At 39.9% G+C, this 18,630-nt stretch overlaps 1 protein-coding gene across 2 annotated transcripts in view; it reads left to right on the forward strand.

Annotated features, from left to right (window-relative positions):
* man2a1 (mannosidase, alpha, class 2A, member 1) overlaps nucleotides 1-18,630 on the forward strand; it is a 245,178-nt gene that overhangs the window by 159,128 nt on the left and 67,420 nt on the right. For both annotated transcript variants that reach the window (XM_043710431.1, XM_043710422.1), the window contains exons 14-16: nucleotides 5,490-5,720; nucleotides 9,658-9,780; nucleotides 12,314-12,428. In XM_043710431.1, coding sequence (XP_043566366.1) covers nucleotides 5,490-5,720; nucleotides 9,658-9,780; nucleotides 12,314-12,428 — 469 coding nt within the window. The remainder of the gene's footprint in view (nucleotides 1-5,489; nucleotides 5,721-9,657; nucleotides 9,781-12,313; nucleotides 12,429-18,630) is intronic.

Raw genomic sequence — 18,630 nt, forward strand, 5'->3', positions numbered from 1 at the left:
TTCACATTAACACATTTGAACACAGAGGCTAAGGACAGAATAGGGACGTTGGACAACGTGGGGCAATGGTTCCAGCAGATCTCATTGCCCTATATGTGACTTTTTCATCTTGCTTCTACTTGTTGCATTAGGCTGTCAACAAAGACATTAATCCATGGTACATCCTGTATGGGTATAAAGTTTGACATCACGCAGCCACAGTTACAATCAGGGCTACACATATCTTCAAGCAAATTGGTGTAGTGCAAAGTCAATCACATTTTCTCTGTGTGATAGTACATATACAGTCCATTGTCACCAAAAGTTTGACTAAGGTGCCCTCAAAATTGTTGTTTTAATTTATTTCCCTTTCATTATATTTTGGTATTGTCCCAGATTCCACAGTGGGGGTGGAGAGATCCTGCTTGGCAGCAGAGTCCATTGGTTCTGGGCGACCCCAAGGGCATTTGCATCCAGGTGGCCCCGATATGCTGCAGAGTGCAAGTGAAAACTTCCAAGGGCTGGCACAGGACATGCATAGTAAACGTGGAGGGTCTGTCCATCACTCAAGTGTCCAGAGAGGAATTTTTTTAATGGGTCTGTGTGTGGTTCCTCCTTTAGCTATGTGCCTCTTCTCACTACCCTATCCCCTTGAAAGGAAGGGCATCTTGAAATTGTCATCAGACTCCCTGTTCCCACGTCTTCAGTCCTGAGGACCAATGGCAAAGGCGATGAAGTATAGGTTTGCTAACATGTCCACAGAAGCAGCCAGAAGATTGCATACACCAGGTAGCTACATCCCCATAGTTTAGCTGCAATCCTGCAGCCTCTGAACAAAAAACATCATTGCCTCCCACATATCTGTCTGCCGTTTCCATGCCTCCCTGTGTATTGGGATGACTTCCCTGGTTGCCAACATCACAGGGTCCTCTCTTGCCTGGGCTGAGCAGATGCCTGGTTTCTGGCAGTCAACGGAATGCCAGCAGCTTAGGAAGGTTCTTTCTCAGCCAACTACAGAAATGTCATAATGAGATACAAGAGAAAGAAGGCATTGAGTCCAGAGGTTTGAACTGATGTGGAATGATTGACACTGACTAGGGTTAATGAGAGAGTTTCAGTGGAATGAAGAGTGGTGCTTTAATGGGATATCAATGGCCTTACCACTATATCATTAATCCACAGAGCCAGGTAATATTCCAGGGACCGAGGTTGAAATCTTGCTATGGCAGATGGTGGTATTTGAATTCAATAAAAAGTCTGGGATTAAGAGTCCAATGTTGATCATGAAACTGTTGCTGATTGTCAGAACAACTTATTTGGTTCACTGATGTCCTTTGTGGAAGGAAATCTGCCTTCATGTGACTCCAGATGCACAGCAATGTGGTTGCCTGTCAACTGTCTGCTGGGCAATAAATACTGGCCGGGCCGTGGTCGCCACATCCTGTGAATGAATTTTAAAAAAACTGAAATCGGGGGCCAGACCCCCTCAAAACCTTTTAAGAAGGTAACCCAGACCCTAACTTCTATTTTTTTGTCAAGGCATATGTAGAGTGGATATTCAAGAAGTAATGCAGCTTGTCAAACCACTCAGCCTTAAACAAAAGAGAATTTATTTAGACAGTACAATGAAACACGAACAAAAGCAAACCGAATTTAGAATAAATAACTTGATAACTCAACTGACTGACAACTTAATGAAGCTGTTCCAATCCCTGCAACATCCCATAAACACACCCCTTGGCAAAAGGTAAATTCAAACACAGGATCTTACATGCAGGAGAGATTTCAGAGAGAAAGTCCAGGCAAGACCTCTGTTGAAGCTTGGAACCTCTTTTCACTGATGCTGCTTCTCTAGGTCCCTAGCAGTTTTCTGACTGCTTGCTGAAATAAACCAAACTAGAAGAAAACCTGAATTGGTAGAACTGGCCACTCCCTGCCATTGTTCAAAGTAATCACTTCTGAACAAATCAGCTCCTCAACTTTTATGACCCCCATTTGAAAAAATTCAAGGAGAACATAACATTGCCACAGTGGTAAGACATGGATGTCTCAGCATTCCTGCAGAGCAGTCTCAGTTTTCTACTTTAAGGCATAGGATTCTCTCCTCATGGTGGGTGATGAACCTGATGTTGGGCACCCATCTGGGCTCTTTCTGCTGTATTTGGACTGTCTTCTCTGAGAAGGAGAAAGGGAGGGACTAAGTGAGGTAAAAGTGGGTGGCACAGCATTAGTGTAGGTGGTTTGGTGAGGTGTCGTGGGCAAATCAGGAGGCAGTGCACAGGATATGCATGGTTAATGGTGTGGTTGCTGGAATAAAAGCAAATTCCCCTCCAAGCCGCATACTGTCTTGATCTGGAAATGTATTGTTGTTTCTTCTGTGTTAAAGAAACACTGCTGAAGAAATTTCTGGGTCAAAATCTGGAACTCCCTCCCTGATGATATTGTGGGTCTACCTACAACCACATGGATTACAGCAGTTCAAGAAGCCAGCTGACTGCAACCTTCTCTAAGGCAACTAGGTTTGGTCAACAAATGCTGCCCCATATCCCATGAGTGAATTTGAAAAAAATGGACGATATTGCTTGTAATAGTGAGTGTGGTCAAGCATGAACCTTTGTGGGAATTGGGGCAGGGTGAATATGAAGTATCATAGAGAAGAGTGTGGCACTTATCCTTGCTACAGCCAGCTGCCATGCACTGATCTAGGTGTTGATGTTAGACCACTCTGGCACAATTTGGAGTTATGATCTCTACTGCCAATCATCCGGATAATGACACGGCTCCTCTGAACCATGTCTTTACCAGGACCTCTGGATCCCTGTCAGAGAATCATGGCACCATCTTCATCTCCTTCAACATGATCTGATTGACTGTCACCGAATAGCGCAGCTTCACAGTTTAGTGTTCATATGGGTGCATAGTGGTCTTTTATATATAGAATAAGTGCCAGAGTTGCTAGGTTTTGGTGGATATCTAGTGAATGATGAGTTCTTTCAGGAATGGTGACAGGTATAATGTGGTTAGAATCGGATGAGAGGGGTGCCATAGAGACAGGGCAGGTAGTCAATGAGGGAAGCTATGGCAAGAGAACTTGCTTGGCCTCAGCAAATAAATCCTTCAAAAACTTGACAAAGATTCAGCCTAATTTTTCTAATTTTTGATTCATTCTTGACTTTTGCATCTAACAGAATTTAATATTTTTAAATTGTGGCTTTCCTTTCTTCGTTGTTTGCATTTAATTTCGTAGAATCCCTACAGTTTTGAAGCAGGCCATTCGGCCCATCAGTTCTGCACTGATCCTCTGAAGAGATGCCACCCACATTCACCCCATCCCTGTAACCCTGCATTTCCCATGGCTAATCTACCTAGCCTGCACATTCCTTGACACCATGGGCAGTTTAGGAAGGCCAATCCATCTAATCTGCATGTCTTTGGACTGTGGCAGGAAACTGGAGCACCCAGAGGTAACCACACAGATATGGGGAGAACGGATTTGAACCCAGCTCTCTGGCACTGTGAGGCAACTGTGCCAACCACCGAGCCACCATGCCATATTACATTGATTTGTACCTTGTTCCAGTCGCAACTTAAATTGATGCATTAGATGCAAAGTTATTACTATGGTTGCAAGTTATTCTATAATTTTGTATTATTTGAGGCAGGAGGAGTGCACCATCTTTTTTTAGTTAGTCTCATTCCAGTTCCGCAACTCCATTATTCCAGCATAAATTTTTTTAGTTACTAAGATGACCAGTTAAATACTTTATCAAAAAAAATTTCAAACCTACATGATCTATTGATCAAATTTCTTAATAAATGAAACGGTTGGTTTATTATCAAAATGAGGCTTATTCATTAATGATGCAATAATTGGTCAACACGTACAATAAGTAAAATAAAAGTATAAATGTGTATTCCTTAAACTCACATGGAAGCATGCAGCTTTCTCTTCAGGAAGAAAGCAAGCAAGTTCTCTGAAGAGATTGACTTTCTGAAATAAAAGTTTGACCAATAGGTCATTCTTGAAGGTAAAAACATAAAGTACACACTGCTTTGGAGTCTGTTGCTCTGATGTTCTGGTCAAGACACTCATCACGCACAGTGGTGTCTGACAAAAGCATGATCAGAAAATACAATCTTGAAATGTTACCTCAATCATTTTTTAAAAGAACGAATATGTCTGTACCTGGTTAATATTCAAAACAATAGCTTGTATTTTGTACATGTTTTATATTGTCGATCTGATTAAAATATTTGATAATACGAAGACAAAACAATAAATTTGGGGTGGCACAGTTGCTCAGCAATTAGCACTACTACCTCAGCGCCAGGAACCTGCGTTCAATCCCAGCCATTGGGATAGGTCTGTGTGGAGTTTGCACATTCTCCCCATGTCTGTGTGTGTTTCCTCCAAGTGCTGTGGTTTTCCTCTGAGAGTCCAAAGATGTGCAGGTTAGGTCAATTGGCCAGGCTAAATTGCCGATAGTGTCCAGGCTATATGCAGGCTAGGTAAGTTCCGCATGGGAAATGCAGGGTTACAGGAATAGGGTGGGGGCTGGATCCGGGTGGGCTATTGTTAAGAGGGTTGGTGTGGTCTCGTTGAGTGAATCACCTGCTTCCACACTAGGGATTCTGTGAAATTCTGTGTCTCAACTTAAACTCAACCAGAGGGTTATCTTTGCAGTAATGAGAAGGGTCACCTAGGCACCTTGTTCTTCGCAATCTTCCCTCAACCTCAGATTCCCTCAAATCAGGCTTTCTTTGAAGTAAATGTGTTTTACTGAGTAGGGTAAAAAAGAGACTTCTTCAAACAAATCACTGTTCTATCAGTCCAAGCAGAGGTCTACAGAATAGCAGACAGTTATCACCAGTTATGTTATTTCCAGAAAGCCTGTTTTTTTAAAAAAAATGCAATATCCAAAGTGAACATTCAAAAACCTCTTTAAAATAGACAGCTTTATGTATTTTCATAAAACTTGCAACAAATCCTTTTTTTAACTCTTTCAAAATTTTAATCCTCCAAAAAATGCTAAATATAAAGCATCTTTGTAACAATGTACTTGCAGAGAGAGTTTTATTCACTGGTATGGGATCCCCATAAATCATTTTGTCTCAACGTAAGACTGTAACTTTCGATACTGTCGCACAATTTTGGAGACCTGTTCTGTTATAAAACATCAACGCTACAACTTCATGCTGTCCTGAAAGATAATCAAAAACTACCCAATCCATTTTAAAGTCAATGGTTTAATGTAATCTCCTGGGATCCTAGAATTCTGGATCAATTACTTTTATGAATAAAATTCTTAGTTTCGATTTGATCAGTGGTGTAGTTCTATTCTCTCAGCTGGGAATTGTAAATTTCAGAGATTGATCTAAGAAGCTCAACCTGGTAGAATGACTAAATTTGAAGTACACTGAACCTTACGATTATTATGTCTATCTGTGAAATGGGTCAAAATTTAAGCTTTACATTTGATACATTTCCACTTTTTTTATTCTTCCAACAGATTTCCTTTGTGGCACATGTATCAGCGCTGGGATTGGGGCTCTACCAGTTAGTGGAGGCTCCAGATATCAAACCTATGCTCACTGATTACACTGTATACCTAAATGGAAGGGAAGAAACAAGCGTGGAGAGTCCTTTCAAGATTGACACGCTGAAAAGCTACACTGGTGACATCACTATTGAAAATCTAAATTTGAAGGCTTGGTTTTCAGGAACTAAAGGTTTCTTAAAGGTATAAAATTCTAGAAATATGTTTCTTTGGTTTGTATAGAACTATCACACTCATTCAGTAAACTTGTATTTATAAATAAATCGATCACTTCGTTGGCTGATGCTTCTTTTCTTGTTCATGTCAGAATCACATTAGCAAACAAGCCAAACTAAAATACGATTTAAATTTTGATATATTTGATTTGCATTTTTTCTTTGCAAAAGTTTATTTTTATTCTTGCATTCAGTCACTGGTGCAGTCTTCAGTATTGGCCAACCATTGCTGTGTTCACTAGCCACTAGCATAGATGCAAACCCTGTTTTAAAAATGCTTGAAGTATTGTTGGTTGTTCCTAATGATTCGCATGTCTTTTTCAGCTACCTCATTATTCTGCAGGATCTGTTTCTCTAAGTTCAAACAGAAACTTGATTCTGCCACCACCATCTCTTAATTTTGAGGGCATGAAAGCAAAGTTGGCTAAAGTGAATTGGCAAACTAGGTTTAAAGAGATGCTGTGCAGATATTTAAGGTGATATTTCAGAAATAGATTATAAGAGCAGGGATGATGTGTTAGAGCTATACAAAACTTTGGTGAGGCCACAGCTGGAGTACTGTGTTTAGTTCTAGTCACTACACTATAGGAAGAATGTGATGGCACTGGAGGGGGTGCAGAGGAAATTCACCAGGATGTTGCCTTGGATGGAACATTTTAGCTCTGAGGAGAGGTGAATAAGCTCAGGTTGTTTTCTTTTGAACATAGAGGGCTGAGGTGTGATTCTGATTTTGGTGTATATGTAGGGTGAATAAGCAGCCGCTCCCCTTAGTTGAAGAGTCAGTAACAAGGGGGCATGAATTTAAGGTAAACGGCAAAAGGTTAGAAGGAATTTGAGGAAAATATTGGTGGTGGGAGTCTGAAAGTCACTGCCTCGTAGTGTAGTTGAGGTTCCCAACCTTTAAAATGTACTTGGATGAACACTTGAAATGTCACAATATTCAAGGCTGTGGGCCAAGTGCTGGAAAGTGGGACTGGTGTAGATTTAGAATAGTTTAGTCAATGTAGACTAAAGGCTGAAGGGCCTCTTCTATACTATATGAATCTATAGATGCAAAAAGGTTATAGCAAGGCAATTAGATACATTCAAGGTAATTGAGAAGACCTACCATGGATTTGTAAAAATGAAAATCATATTAAATCATCCAAACATTTTGAGGCAGTAACGTTGGAATAAAGGAGAATCGGTGGATGTACTGTGCTTAGATTTCCAGAATTCATTTGATAATTTGCTGCAACAAAGGTTATCATAGGAAATAAAGGCTCATTCTGTATGGAGTGGCATATTGACATGGATAGAAGATTGGCGGACTAACAGAAAGCACAAATGGGTCTTTTTCTAGTTGGCAAGATGTAATCGGTCATGTGCCACAGGAAACATTATTGCAAACCTCAATTGTTTACAATTGATATAAATACATGGACAAAGTGGCTGAAGCATAGTTGCAAAATTAGCTGATGACACTAAGATTGGTGGGAAAATAAGTTGTGAAGAAGACACAAGGAGGCTGGAAAAAGATATTTGCAAAAATGTGGGAAAAGTTGAAATTGTTGAATGAACCCAAACCATGGCAATCTAACATAAACTTGATTCCTCAGAGACATTCAAAAATAGATACTCTCTTGGAATTAGTTAAAACACAGTAGGAAGTCATTAGAGCCATTGAGTCTGTGCCAGGTTTTCATTGGGCAACCCAGGTATACCTATTCTTCACTCTGTCCCTACAGTCCCAAAGTTTATTCTCTTCAGATTCCCGTGCAACTTATGCTTGAATTAATTGCTGGTTGGTAGCAAGTTCCAGGCCATTACTACCCAGTGTAAAATTGTTCTTCTTCACATTCTCGGAATTACCAAATTATTATGGTGCAGAAGGAGGCCATTCGGCCTTATAACTATCTGCCAATCTTCTGCTTTTTTCCCCAATATCCAGGTACACCATTTCTATCCAGTTAATCATCCAGTGCTGCGCTGAGTACCTCAATTGAATCTGCCTTCACCACATTTCCATTCAGGGCATTCCATGCCCTAACCATTTTATGAAAAAAAATTCTCACACTCTCTTGCTTTGTTGACACATCACTTTTAAACTTTAAATTTAGTCCTCCTTGTTTGTTGTTCTTTTATGAGTGGGAACAGCTTCTCCCTACCTACTCTGTCCAACTGGCCTTTGGTTTTAAAGATGTCTTTCAGATCTCCTCTCGGTCTTCTTCCTCAATGAGAACAGCTCCAATTTCTTTTAATTTATCCTCATTGCTGAAGTTTCTCATTCTCTGAACCATTCTTGTAAATCTCTTCTGTACTCTCTCTAATGTGTTCACATCTTTCCTATAGGTGGTGTCTGAACTATACATGGTACTTCAGTTGAGGTCTAACAAATGTCTTACACCATCACCTCCTTGCTTTTGTACTCTATGCATCTGGTACACTTGTTTTTATTGGTCATTGTATTGATTATAGCATTTGGGATCTCATGTTGCAGTTGTGCAGGACATTGGTTAAGACACTTCTGGAATACTGCTTTCAATTCTGGTGTCTCTGCTACAGGAAAGATTATGTTGAACTTGAAAGGGTGAAAACAATTATTTAAAACAATATTGCTGCGGTTGATGGTTTTCATCTACAGAGAGAGACTGAATAGGCTGGGGCTATTTTCCCGGGAGCATCGGAGGTTGAGGGGTAACATTATAGAGGTTTTTAATTCATGAAGGGCTTGGATAGGATGAATAGCCAAGGTCTTTTTTCCCACGGTATATGTCAAAAAAGCAGTGGTCCTGGCAATGACTCTTGGTGCACACCACTGTCCACCATCCTCTGGTCTGAAAAAAATTACTGTTTCCCATAAATTGCGGTTTTCCGTCCTTATGCCAATTTTCTTTTCGAATTTAACAGTCACCCTCCTATTCCAGGAGCCTCAAATTTGTTAACTAGCCTTTTACACGATACTTTTTTGAATAAATGAAAAACGTAGCAAGCTAGTTCTTGATACACACAAGGTCCAGTCCGTTGAGTGATAAGTAGGTATTGTGAATATCAGTTAACAAATAGAAAGTATACAAAAAAGATACTCTTGGTGCAGTAATATGATTCTGTTAAATCTGGAAATTTATCAGATCACTTGCAGGACGTTTTTTGTCAATTCATCCAAAATTAGATAGATTAGATTACTTACAGTGTGGAAACAGGCCCTTCAGCCCAACAAGTCCACACTGACCCTCCGAAGAGTAACCCACCCAAACCCATACCCCTACATTTACCCCTTTCACCTAACACTACAGGCAATTTAGCATGGCCAATTCACATAACCTGTACATTTTTGGACTGTGAGAGGAAACCGGAGCACTCAGAGGAAATCCACGCAGACAGTTGCCTGAGGCGGGAATTGAACCTGGGTCTCTGGCGCTGTGAGGCAGCAGTGCTAACTGTGCTACTGTGCCGCCCAGATATTTATGCTTTTGGGAATAATAGGGGCCAAATGGCCAACTTCTGCTCCTACAACGTAGGATTTGTTTTGGACCATGAATCGTAATGGAACAACCCAAACCAATTTCTGCTCTTATACATATACAGAAGTAAGACCATCTAAACCTGTGGTATAATGATGCTTCATTCTAGGAGTCATGTGTTCAATTATGAATATTCCTTGTATATCTGCAAATCATGCATACTGAGTGTTGTTTCTTTTGAAGGAGAAAATTTGACAAATAGCTATTTCACATGTTACTGATAGTTGGCGTGTAATATTTTATAGGGGTTCTCATGGTTCACTTGCGTATTTGTTACAACTGTACATATTTTGATGAAGATACAAGTTAAAACGTTAGTTAAATGGAGATAAGTAATATTAAATTATATTTTAAGACAACTTAAGATGATCAAATATCCAAATTCCCTTCCTTTCATATTAGAAAATAAACATCAAGGAGAATCAGAGTGAACATCAGATAAATATTCAGTTTTGGTGGTATGGAACCACAAGTAACCGGGATAAGAGTGGTGCCTATCTCTTCTTGCCTGATGGAGAAGCTAAGGTAAACCAAATATATTTTTTTATTTAATAAAGACAAAAGTACTTAGAAATGCTCAGCACCCATTTGGCATTTCTTGAAAGAAAAATGGAATTGTTATGATCCATTGAAAAATGTAGAGGTATGCTGTTATTAAGTAAATACAAACACAAATAACAAACAAAAAGGAACTCTCTGTGGTACAGTGGCTGGCAGGACTGATTAAATGACAAAGGATATGATGATGTAAGGCATAAAAACCTAAAGAACTGTGGATACTGTAAGTCAGAAACAAAAGCAGAAATTGCTGGAACATCTCAGCAGGTCTGGCAGCAAGTGTGGAGAGAAATCAGGTTTAATGGTTTTGGATTGAGTGACCCTTCCTTAGCAATTTCTGATGTGAGGCAAATGGGAAGAAAAGATAGGCCAAGCAGGGTTTAAATGATTAAATTGTCTTTCTGAGAAATGATTAAAATCTAGAAATTAGTGTCCCTAATTTTAATTCCAGAAGATGTCTGGTAGAAAGATGAAGTGTTGTATCAATTTAAATTTTTGGTCTTACCTTCCACCACCCTCCACTGCCTTCTTATTGGCTATTTATCTGTGACAGCCTGAAATGTTGGGTGCGGAGTTATCCCGACTCTGACTGGCCAAGCAGCTTTGGGAACCTACCAACCATGCTGATAGGTTTGTGAATATGAAGATGACTAATTATTAGTCTGTCTTGTAAGCTTTCCAGAGTCTGTCTATCTCCTGGCAAGTACACATTTGGTGAGGAGTGGGAGAGAAGGGTCAGTTGGTCCCAACATCAGGACTCCAAACCCCACATGAAAATCTTGCTTCTTTACTGTCATTCTCTTAAGGTGCTGCTTATCCTGCCTATTTTACAGAACTTGTTGTTTTTATTTATTATATGTTATCTTTCAATAAGAAATAGATGTTTGTATGGCTTGTGTAATTTCAGCTGTTAAGGTCTTTGGAAACATTTCTTATTGTAACTTAATTCAGACTGCTATTTTTAAAAACCTTCAGTATACAATTAAAGTGATTACAGAATCATGAAATGGTTACAGTACAGAACACGACCAATAGCCTGTTGTGTTCATGGGAGCTTTCTACAAGAGCAGCTCTGCAAGTCCAATTCTTGCTGCTGTGTAAAGACGTTTTTCAACATAATTCTGTTGGTTCTCCCTTCCTAATAACATTACCTGTAACAAAAAGATTGCAGTGGATTGAGAAGGCAACTCATGAGCATCTCTTCAAGGGTGACTAAGGAGTAAGCAATATATGGTGCTGAAAGGGAATGCTGAAGATAGTGAGTGAAGATAAACTTGAAAAGAAACATTGAAAACTATTGGGAAAGAGCACAGGGAGTGGGCCTAATTAAAGTATAAAGATTGTTTTCTCCTTCAAACCAATGAATAGTTTTAAAGTCTTAAAGTAACCAAAGTCAGAGCTAGAAGAATTAAATAGATCTATTTCTTCTTAACAGCTCCATAATTGCCTTGTTATATAAATTACAATCTGTGTCTACTTCAAGATTTAGTTTCGTCTTTTTTGTAAACTGATGTTTTGAATAATTAACATTCCCTTTCTCTGCCATAAGTGCACAGTGGCACTAGTGTGTACCATCTACAAGATGCATTGCAGCAACTCACCAAGACTCCTTTGACAGCACTTTCCACATATGTGACCTCAACCATCTGCAATTGTTTCCAAGCCAAACACCATCCTGACTTGGAACAATGTCACTGTTCATTAATTGGCACAGGAAATTTACCATATTTCATCAATTATTTAATTTGTAGAATAAACTGGTCATATAGTAAAAGACATAACAGAGACAATAGGACTGAAATGCCACTGATGGTCTGCAGGCCTCTTTTTGGAATAATGGCTGAAGTCTAATGGAATCTTACCAATAAATTTTCAGGTATCTGTGTTTCAACCAGAGAAAGGGAAATTTAAAATTGGTATCTGTCAATTCTTCAAAGATTAATAAATGCATTACGTTAACTTTGGCTTTGGTAGCTAAAGCTCCAAAATAGTTTCAGAACATGTTTTCTGGATGAATGGACTTGATCATCCAAATCCAAAAACCCAAATTCCCAATTCATTTCTTTGGTGTCAAAATGATGCAGGTTTTTATATTATAAATTTTCAAAGCAAAAGTTGTACAAATTGTTGTTATATAGGCTTAATCATAAGTGTACTAACTGGAAACACTCATTTCATTAAAGTGAGAGCTTTGGTTCTCAGCACTTTGTCATATATTCTTTTTTAGTCAACATAGTTCATGGAAGGAGGAAATTGTTTTATGCAAAAATATCATTGACAGATATTTAACCATACAGATCTTCCCTGCCCTTGAATAGCTTTTCCAATATATTTGTCCTCTTCTTATTTGCAGTCTTCTATTAAGCTCAAGAATGGGACAGGTGAGTTAGTATGGCAATAGTAAATCTTTGAAAGACACATTGAACTTTCAGTGTGCATTAGAATGCTACATAGTAATTTAGAGTTCACTAATCTGAATCATTTGAACCTTCTTTCCTAGCCATATATTCCTTCAGAACCTCCTATCTTGAGAATAGCTCGTGGCCGACTTTTTTCAGAGGTACTATGTATCTACCAACACTTCACGCACTCAGTACGACTCAATAATGTGCATGGTAAGAACAACTGCAGTTCTGATAATCTTTTGCCTCATATTATAAATTTTTCATTCTTTGACTCTAAAACTGTTATTAATAATTGCCTCATAATACAACATTTTAGCATTGTTGCAAAAAATGTCAAAATTTTTGTCAAAGTTTTTTTTCTTTAGTCTCTGATCTGTTGTTGTAGCCACTGTGTTTATGTGATGAGTCCAGTGTGTTTCTGGTTAATGGTTACTCCCAAAATGTTGATAGCAGGGGATTCAATGATGGTAACACCATTGAATGTCAAGGAATGGAGAGTATGTTGTCTCTTATCGGAGATTGTCCATGCCTGGCATTTATATGGCATGAATATTACATGCCATTTGTCAGCACAAGCTTAGATATTATCCAGAAATTGTTGCATTTGAACATGTAGTACTTAAGAATTAGAAGAGTCATGAATGGTGCTGAACATTATACAAACATTGGCACACTTCTTATGGAAGGAGGGAAGGTCATTGATGAAGCAGCTGAAGATGGTTCGGCCTAGGACACTACCCTGAAGAACACCTGCAGAGATATCCTGTAGCTCAGATGACTGACCTCCAACAACCATTATGTGCTAGTTATGACTCTAACCAGCAGAGACCTTGTCCCCTTGATACCCATTGATTTCAGTTTTACAAGGGCTCCTGATACCACACTCGGTCAAATGTGGCCTTGATGTCAAGGGCTATCACTCTCCCCTCACCTCTGGAATTCAGCTCTTTTGTCCATATTTGACCTAGACAGCAATGGTCAGGAGCTGAGTGACCCTTGTGGAACCTGAACTGGGCATCACTAAACAGGTTTTTGCTAAGCAGTTGCTGCTTGATGGCACTGTTGGTAACACCTCCTGTCACTTTACTGATGATTGAGAATAGACTGATGAGATAATGGCTCAGTAGATGCTAATGCTGTAACTGTACTAGAAGAGCTTGGCTAGAGGAGTGGCAAGTTCTGGAGCACAAATCTTCAACCAGAAGTGCCAAGTGGATGATCCATTGCAGCCATCCATCGGAATATTTTCAGGGCACACAACCTTTGCAGCCTCCATTTCTTCATCTCTTGTGGAGTGAATTGAATTGTCTGAAGACTGGTATCTGAAATGATGAGGACCACTGGAGGAGGCTGTAATTGATCATCCACTTGGCACTTCTAGCAAAAGATTTCTGCGAATACTTCCATCATTGAGGATGGGGATATTTGTGGAGCTTCCTCCTTCTATGAGTTGTTTAGTTGTCCATCACCATTCATGACTGGATGTGGCAGGATTGCAGAGCTTAGATTAGATCCATTGGTTGTGGGATTGCTTAACTCTGACTATCACTTGCTGTTTATGCTGTTTGGCTTGCAAGTAGTACTGGTTGGTAACTTCAACACCTCATTTTTATGTAGTTTTGGTGTTGCTGCTGGCATGCCCTCCTGCAATCTGTGTTGAACTAGGGTTGGTTCCCCCGGCTGACTGTAATGAATGAATGGGAGACATACTGGGCCCTGAGGTTGCAAATTGTGCTGGAGTATAATTCTGCGGCTGTTGATGGCCCACAGAGCCTCATGGATTCCCAGTCATGAGTTGCTAGATCTACTCGAAGTCTATCACATTTAGCACGGTGATAACACAATGGAGGTGTGAAGGCAGGACTTTGTCTCCACAAAGACTGTGCGGTGGTCAGTCTTACCAGTATTGTCATGGACAGAAGCATCTACAATAGCAGATTAGTCTGGATGATGTGAAGTATGTTTTTCCCACTTGTTGGTTCCTTCACCACCTGCCACAGACCCAATCTAGTAGATTTCTAGATTTGCACCCAACCAGCTTCATTAGTAGTGTTACTGTCATCAGAGGTGATAATTGAAATCTCTCACCCAAAGCACATTTTGCACCCTCATGCTTCCTCCAATTGTTCAATATTGTGGAATACTGATTCATCAACGGAGGGAGGACAGTACCTGGTAGTGAGCAGGAGGTTTACATGCCCATGTTTAACCTGAAGCCATGAGGTCCACAGTCAGCATTGAGGACTCCCAGGGCAACTCCCTCTCGACTGTATACCACTGTGCTACCACCTCTGCTGGGTCTGTCCTGACCCTGGAACAGGACATATTCAGAGAAGGTGATGGTGGTGCCTGAGACATTGCCGAATTAAGGTTTGATTCGGTGAATAAGATTATGTCAGTTTGTTGCTTGACTAGTCTATGAGACCGCTCTCCCAATTATGGCACTAACCCCAGGTGTTACAAAGAGCTGTTTCAGCCATTGTCTTTTCTGGTATCTGAGTCAATGTCAGGTAATCCTTTCTTTGAGAATCCAATGTCAGGTGATTTCAGCTGATCTTCTCTGATAAGATTGATTTTTTTTTAGGAATGATTGGTGAGCACAAACAATGTAATGGTGACTGTGAAGATTGCCCATATATAAGATGGTGAACATGATACAAAAATGTTTAGCTGTCTTAGCTGCATCCTGGCAGTGATTCAATTCTGAAGACTTCTGAATCCAAGTCAGGTGATCTGTCTGGTTTCCTTTCTTTGAGGCTTCATAGTAATTGCTGCAACTGAATGGCTTGCTGAACCATTTCACAGAGCATTTGAAAGTCAGTCACATTGCTGTGGGTCTGGAGTCACATGTAGACCAGACCAGGTGAGGATGGTAGATTCCTTCCCTGTGGGACAGTTGGGTTTTTCTAACTATCGGCAATGCTGTCATAGTCATCAGTAGCTTCTTAATTCCAGATTTTTTATGATTCCAAATTCCGTGGTGTACTTAGTGGGATTTGAACCCGGATTCTGGATTAATAGTCTAGTAATGACACCACTGGGCCATCACCTCCCCTACAATGATGTTGCTCTGTCGACTTAGTAGGAGGACAGCTTAGGATCTCAAGTCCTAAGTCATCCAAGTCCTCTTCATTGTCACTGTAACAATGTCTACCACATCAGTACAACTTATACTCAGCTGCTAACATATAATCAACAACATCTTTTTTAACACAAGAACCTCTTCTCATTAGAATAGTAAGTGTTTTTCTTTGACACACCAGATCAACAGGGCTCTGTAGATCTAAAAAGAGAATAGTTGCAGCAAACCTGCTGATTGGTGAGCAGAAATGAGCCACAAACAATGTAATGGCCACTGTGAAGATTGCCCATATAGGATGGTGAACAGCGATACAAAAATGTTTAGCTGTCTTAGCTGCATCCTGGCAGTGATTCAATTCTGAAGATTTCTTCAGACATAGCTTTAAAAATTCAATTCACACTGACAGCAGCAGGAAAAGCTGAACTCTTAAGAACCCCGCTGAAGAAAGTTTCCTGGCAAGATTCAATAAACCACAATGGTAAACTGACTTCCAGCCTGTTAAGAGATGTGCTGAAGCAGAAAAGTTAAGAGCTTCCCTGAGGTAGTATTTAGTCATCTCAACAGAGTTACAAATTGCGTGCCATCCAGAGTCAGGGTTCGGCCAGTGAGATATAGACATCTAAGACTTTGTGAATCAATTTAGAATCCCTGGTAAGTGAGAAAAACTTTAAAAGAAAGTTCAAGATTAGAAGCTGGAAATGCTAGAATTATTGAAAGGTGCTTACAACTCTCATCAAATGTCTTGGCAATGACCTTGGCAAGCAGGCATTATGATGTGTGGCTACAGTAGAAGAAGTCAAAGGCTACAGAAGCAATTTAAACCAACGTTTCAGGCCTATGGGCACCACAAAGCAAGAATTAATCTGATGACGGGACATATTTGAAGACTAATGGACTATATTTAATGGAGGAAGTAAGTTAGGTGTCTTTATGAAAATGTGGGAGATCCATTACTGAAAACCATGCTCAGGCTGGCAGGCATTTATTCTAACTGTAGACATTGGAAGTCATTCAGGAGAAAAGACGATTATTATTAGAGCTTCAGATGCAGAAATCAGCCAGAAAGAAAAGTGATTAAAACAGACATTATGATTAGAGCCATAAAACAGTGGGGATTAATTCAGTAAAGCAGTTAAGAAAACAGGAATCATTTATTTAGGCTACAAATAATTTGATTCATCAGGAGAAACCTTTTCATTGTACCTGTAAAAGACATTTTGTATGCTAAAACACAGGAAAACTCACTATTGGTAACATTGCTGTTACTACAAATTAAAAGCCTCTAAGCAAGGAAAGTAAAAATCATAAAATAAAACAAAGAGCTGCAGATGCTGGAAACAAAAACAGAAATTTCTGGAGAAACTCAGCAAGTCTGACAGCATCTGTGGAGAGAAAACAAGTTAATATTTCATGTCCAGTGACTCTTCATCAGAACTTGCCAGTGTTGTTGTTGAAATAAATAATCACATCCGAACATCAGAAACAATATTGTCAGAAAAATTCAATTTTAGAGATTGATCAAATAGAACATTGATTTGGACATTTTGGAAGTGATAATCCTTAAGATACAGAATAGTAAATCAAATACTAAAGCAGCAGATAAACAATTAAATACTCTTGTTTACTATTGGCAACTGATGGACATTATAACTTGTCAAGGTATGAAGGATAAAACAGATGCTTGTGAAGAACTACTGAAAATCTTTGTCAATTGTTCTAATATCAGAACAAATAAAATTCTGATAAGATTTATCAAAAGAGTTCAGTATCCAATGGAATCAATATTTGCATAGTTATAAATAGATGAATGATCTCTGCAGATTAATGGAGAAATACAATGCTAGAGCAAACCATAAGGCACTGATCATTCCTAAAAAGATCAATCTTATCAGAGGAGTTCACAAGAAATTATTCAATTCATAAGTATAAAATCACAAAGAAATGAATAGGACTGATCAGATACCAAAGGTCCTTGCCAATGCTGTGGAACAAGGAATCTTCCACAGGAACGGGCAGTGTTCATACCCATAACATAGCAATGTACTAATTAAGATCAGAAGTAAGCTGTCCAGCACTTGAAGTGTACTCCACCATTCAGTAACGGTTGATCTCTTTGCATTCTGAATTCCACCCTCCTGTCTACCCCTGATAATATGTGGTTACCTTAAGTAGTAAGAAGCTGTCTACACCTCTGCTGCCATCTGAGGTAGAGTTCTAGTACAGGTAATTCTCCTATAATGCCATAGTGACTTTCCAGCGAAACCTCACTTAATAGAAAATGGCTTAAAAGAAATAATGGGGCCTATAGGAAAAGTGGGATTGGGGCAGACCAGCAAAAAATATCACTCATGATTGCTCAAAAATCACCCAAAAGTCTAACACAAAGTATAGCACGGACTGAATTAAGGTTTAAGTCGTATTTATTAATGAAACAATTATTAATGCAAGGACAGAGGGTCATCATCATCACCAACTTCAGGTGCAGATGTGTTTACAGAAGTGGATGTCTGTGGTTGATTGTCTTCTGACTGTTTGTTGGGGGTTGCTTTAAAAAAGACATCCAGTTTTTGCTGTTGTGCCCTTTTTCTTCTGTCTGGAAGAAGCTGTTAATAGGGGACCAGATATCTTATTGAACAAATTGATGCCCTACTGCAATCTACATTGTAGTTGTTGTCCTCTAAAAGCTGCAACTACCTCTCAGTTTCCCTCTGGATAGAAAAGAGAATTGTAAAGCTCTCATGGTACTGTATCCTGGACTTCATCATTTTCATCTCCAGCTTCCACTGTGACAAGCTGTTGTAGAGAGATCTTCAAAGTGGGACTCAAGCAGCTCTTCAATGTCCTCACTTTCAACTTCTTCTAAGCCAACCTGCTTTGCAAAGGCAACACAGTGCTCTTTGAGTTGAAAAATGTGGTGCTGGAAAAACACAGCAGGCCAGGCAGCATCCGAGGAGCAGGAGAATCGATGTTTCGGGCATAAGCCCTTCCTCAGGAATGAGGCTTATGTGCCAAGCGGGCTGAGATAAAAGGTAGGGCGGGGGAGGGGCACTGGGAATACGATAGGTGGAAGGAAGTGAGGGTGAAGGTGATAGGCCAGAGAGGGGTGGGGGCGGAGAGGTCGGGAAGAAGATTGCAGGTCAAGAGGGCCGTGCTGAATCCGAGGGTTGGGACTGAGATAAGGTGGGGGGAGGGGAAATGAGGAAGCTGGAGAAATCTACATTCATCCCGTGTGGTTGGAGGGTTCCTAGGCAGAAGATGAGGCGCTCTTCCTCCAGGTGGCGTATGGCCAGGGTCTGGCGATGGAGGAGGCCAAGGACCTGCATGTCATTG

Source organism: Chiloscyllium plagiosum, chromosome 2 (genome assembly GCF_004010195.1).
Source record: "Chiloscyllium plagiosum isolate BGI_BamShark_2017 chromosome 2, ASM401019v2, whole genome shotgun sequence".
NCBI lineage: Eukaryota > Metazoa > Chordata > Chondrichthyes > Orectolobiformes > Hemiscylliidae > Chiloscyllium > Chiloscyllium plagiosum.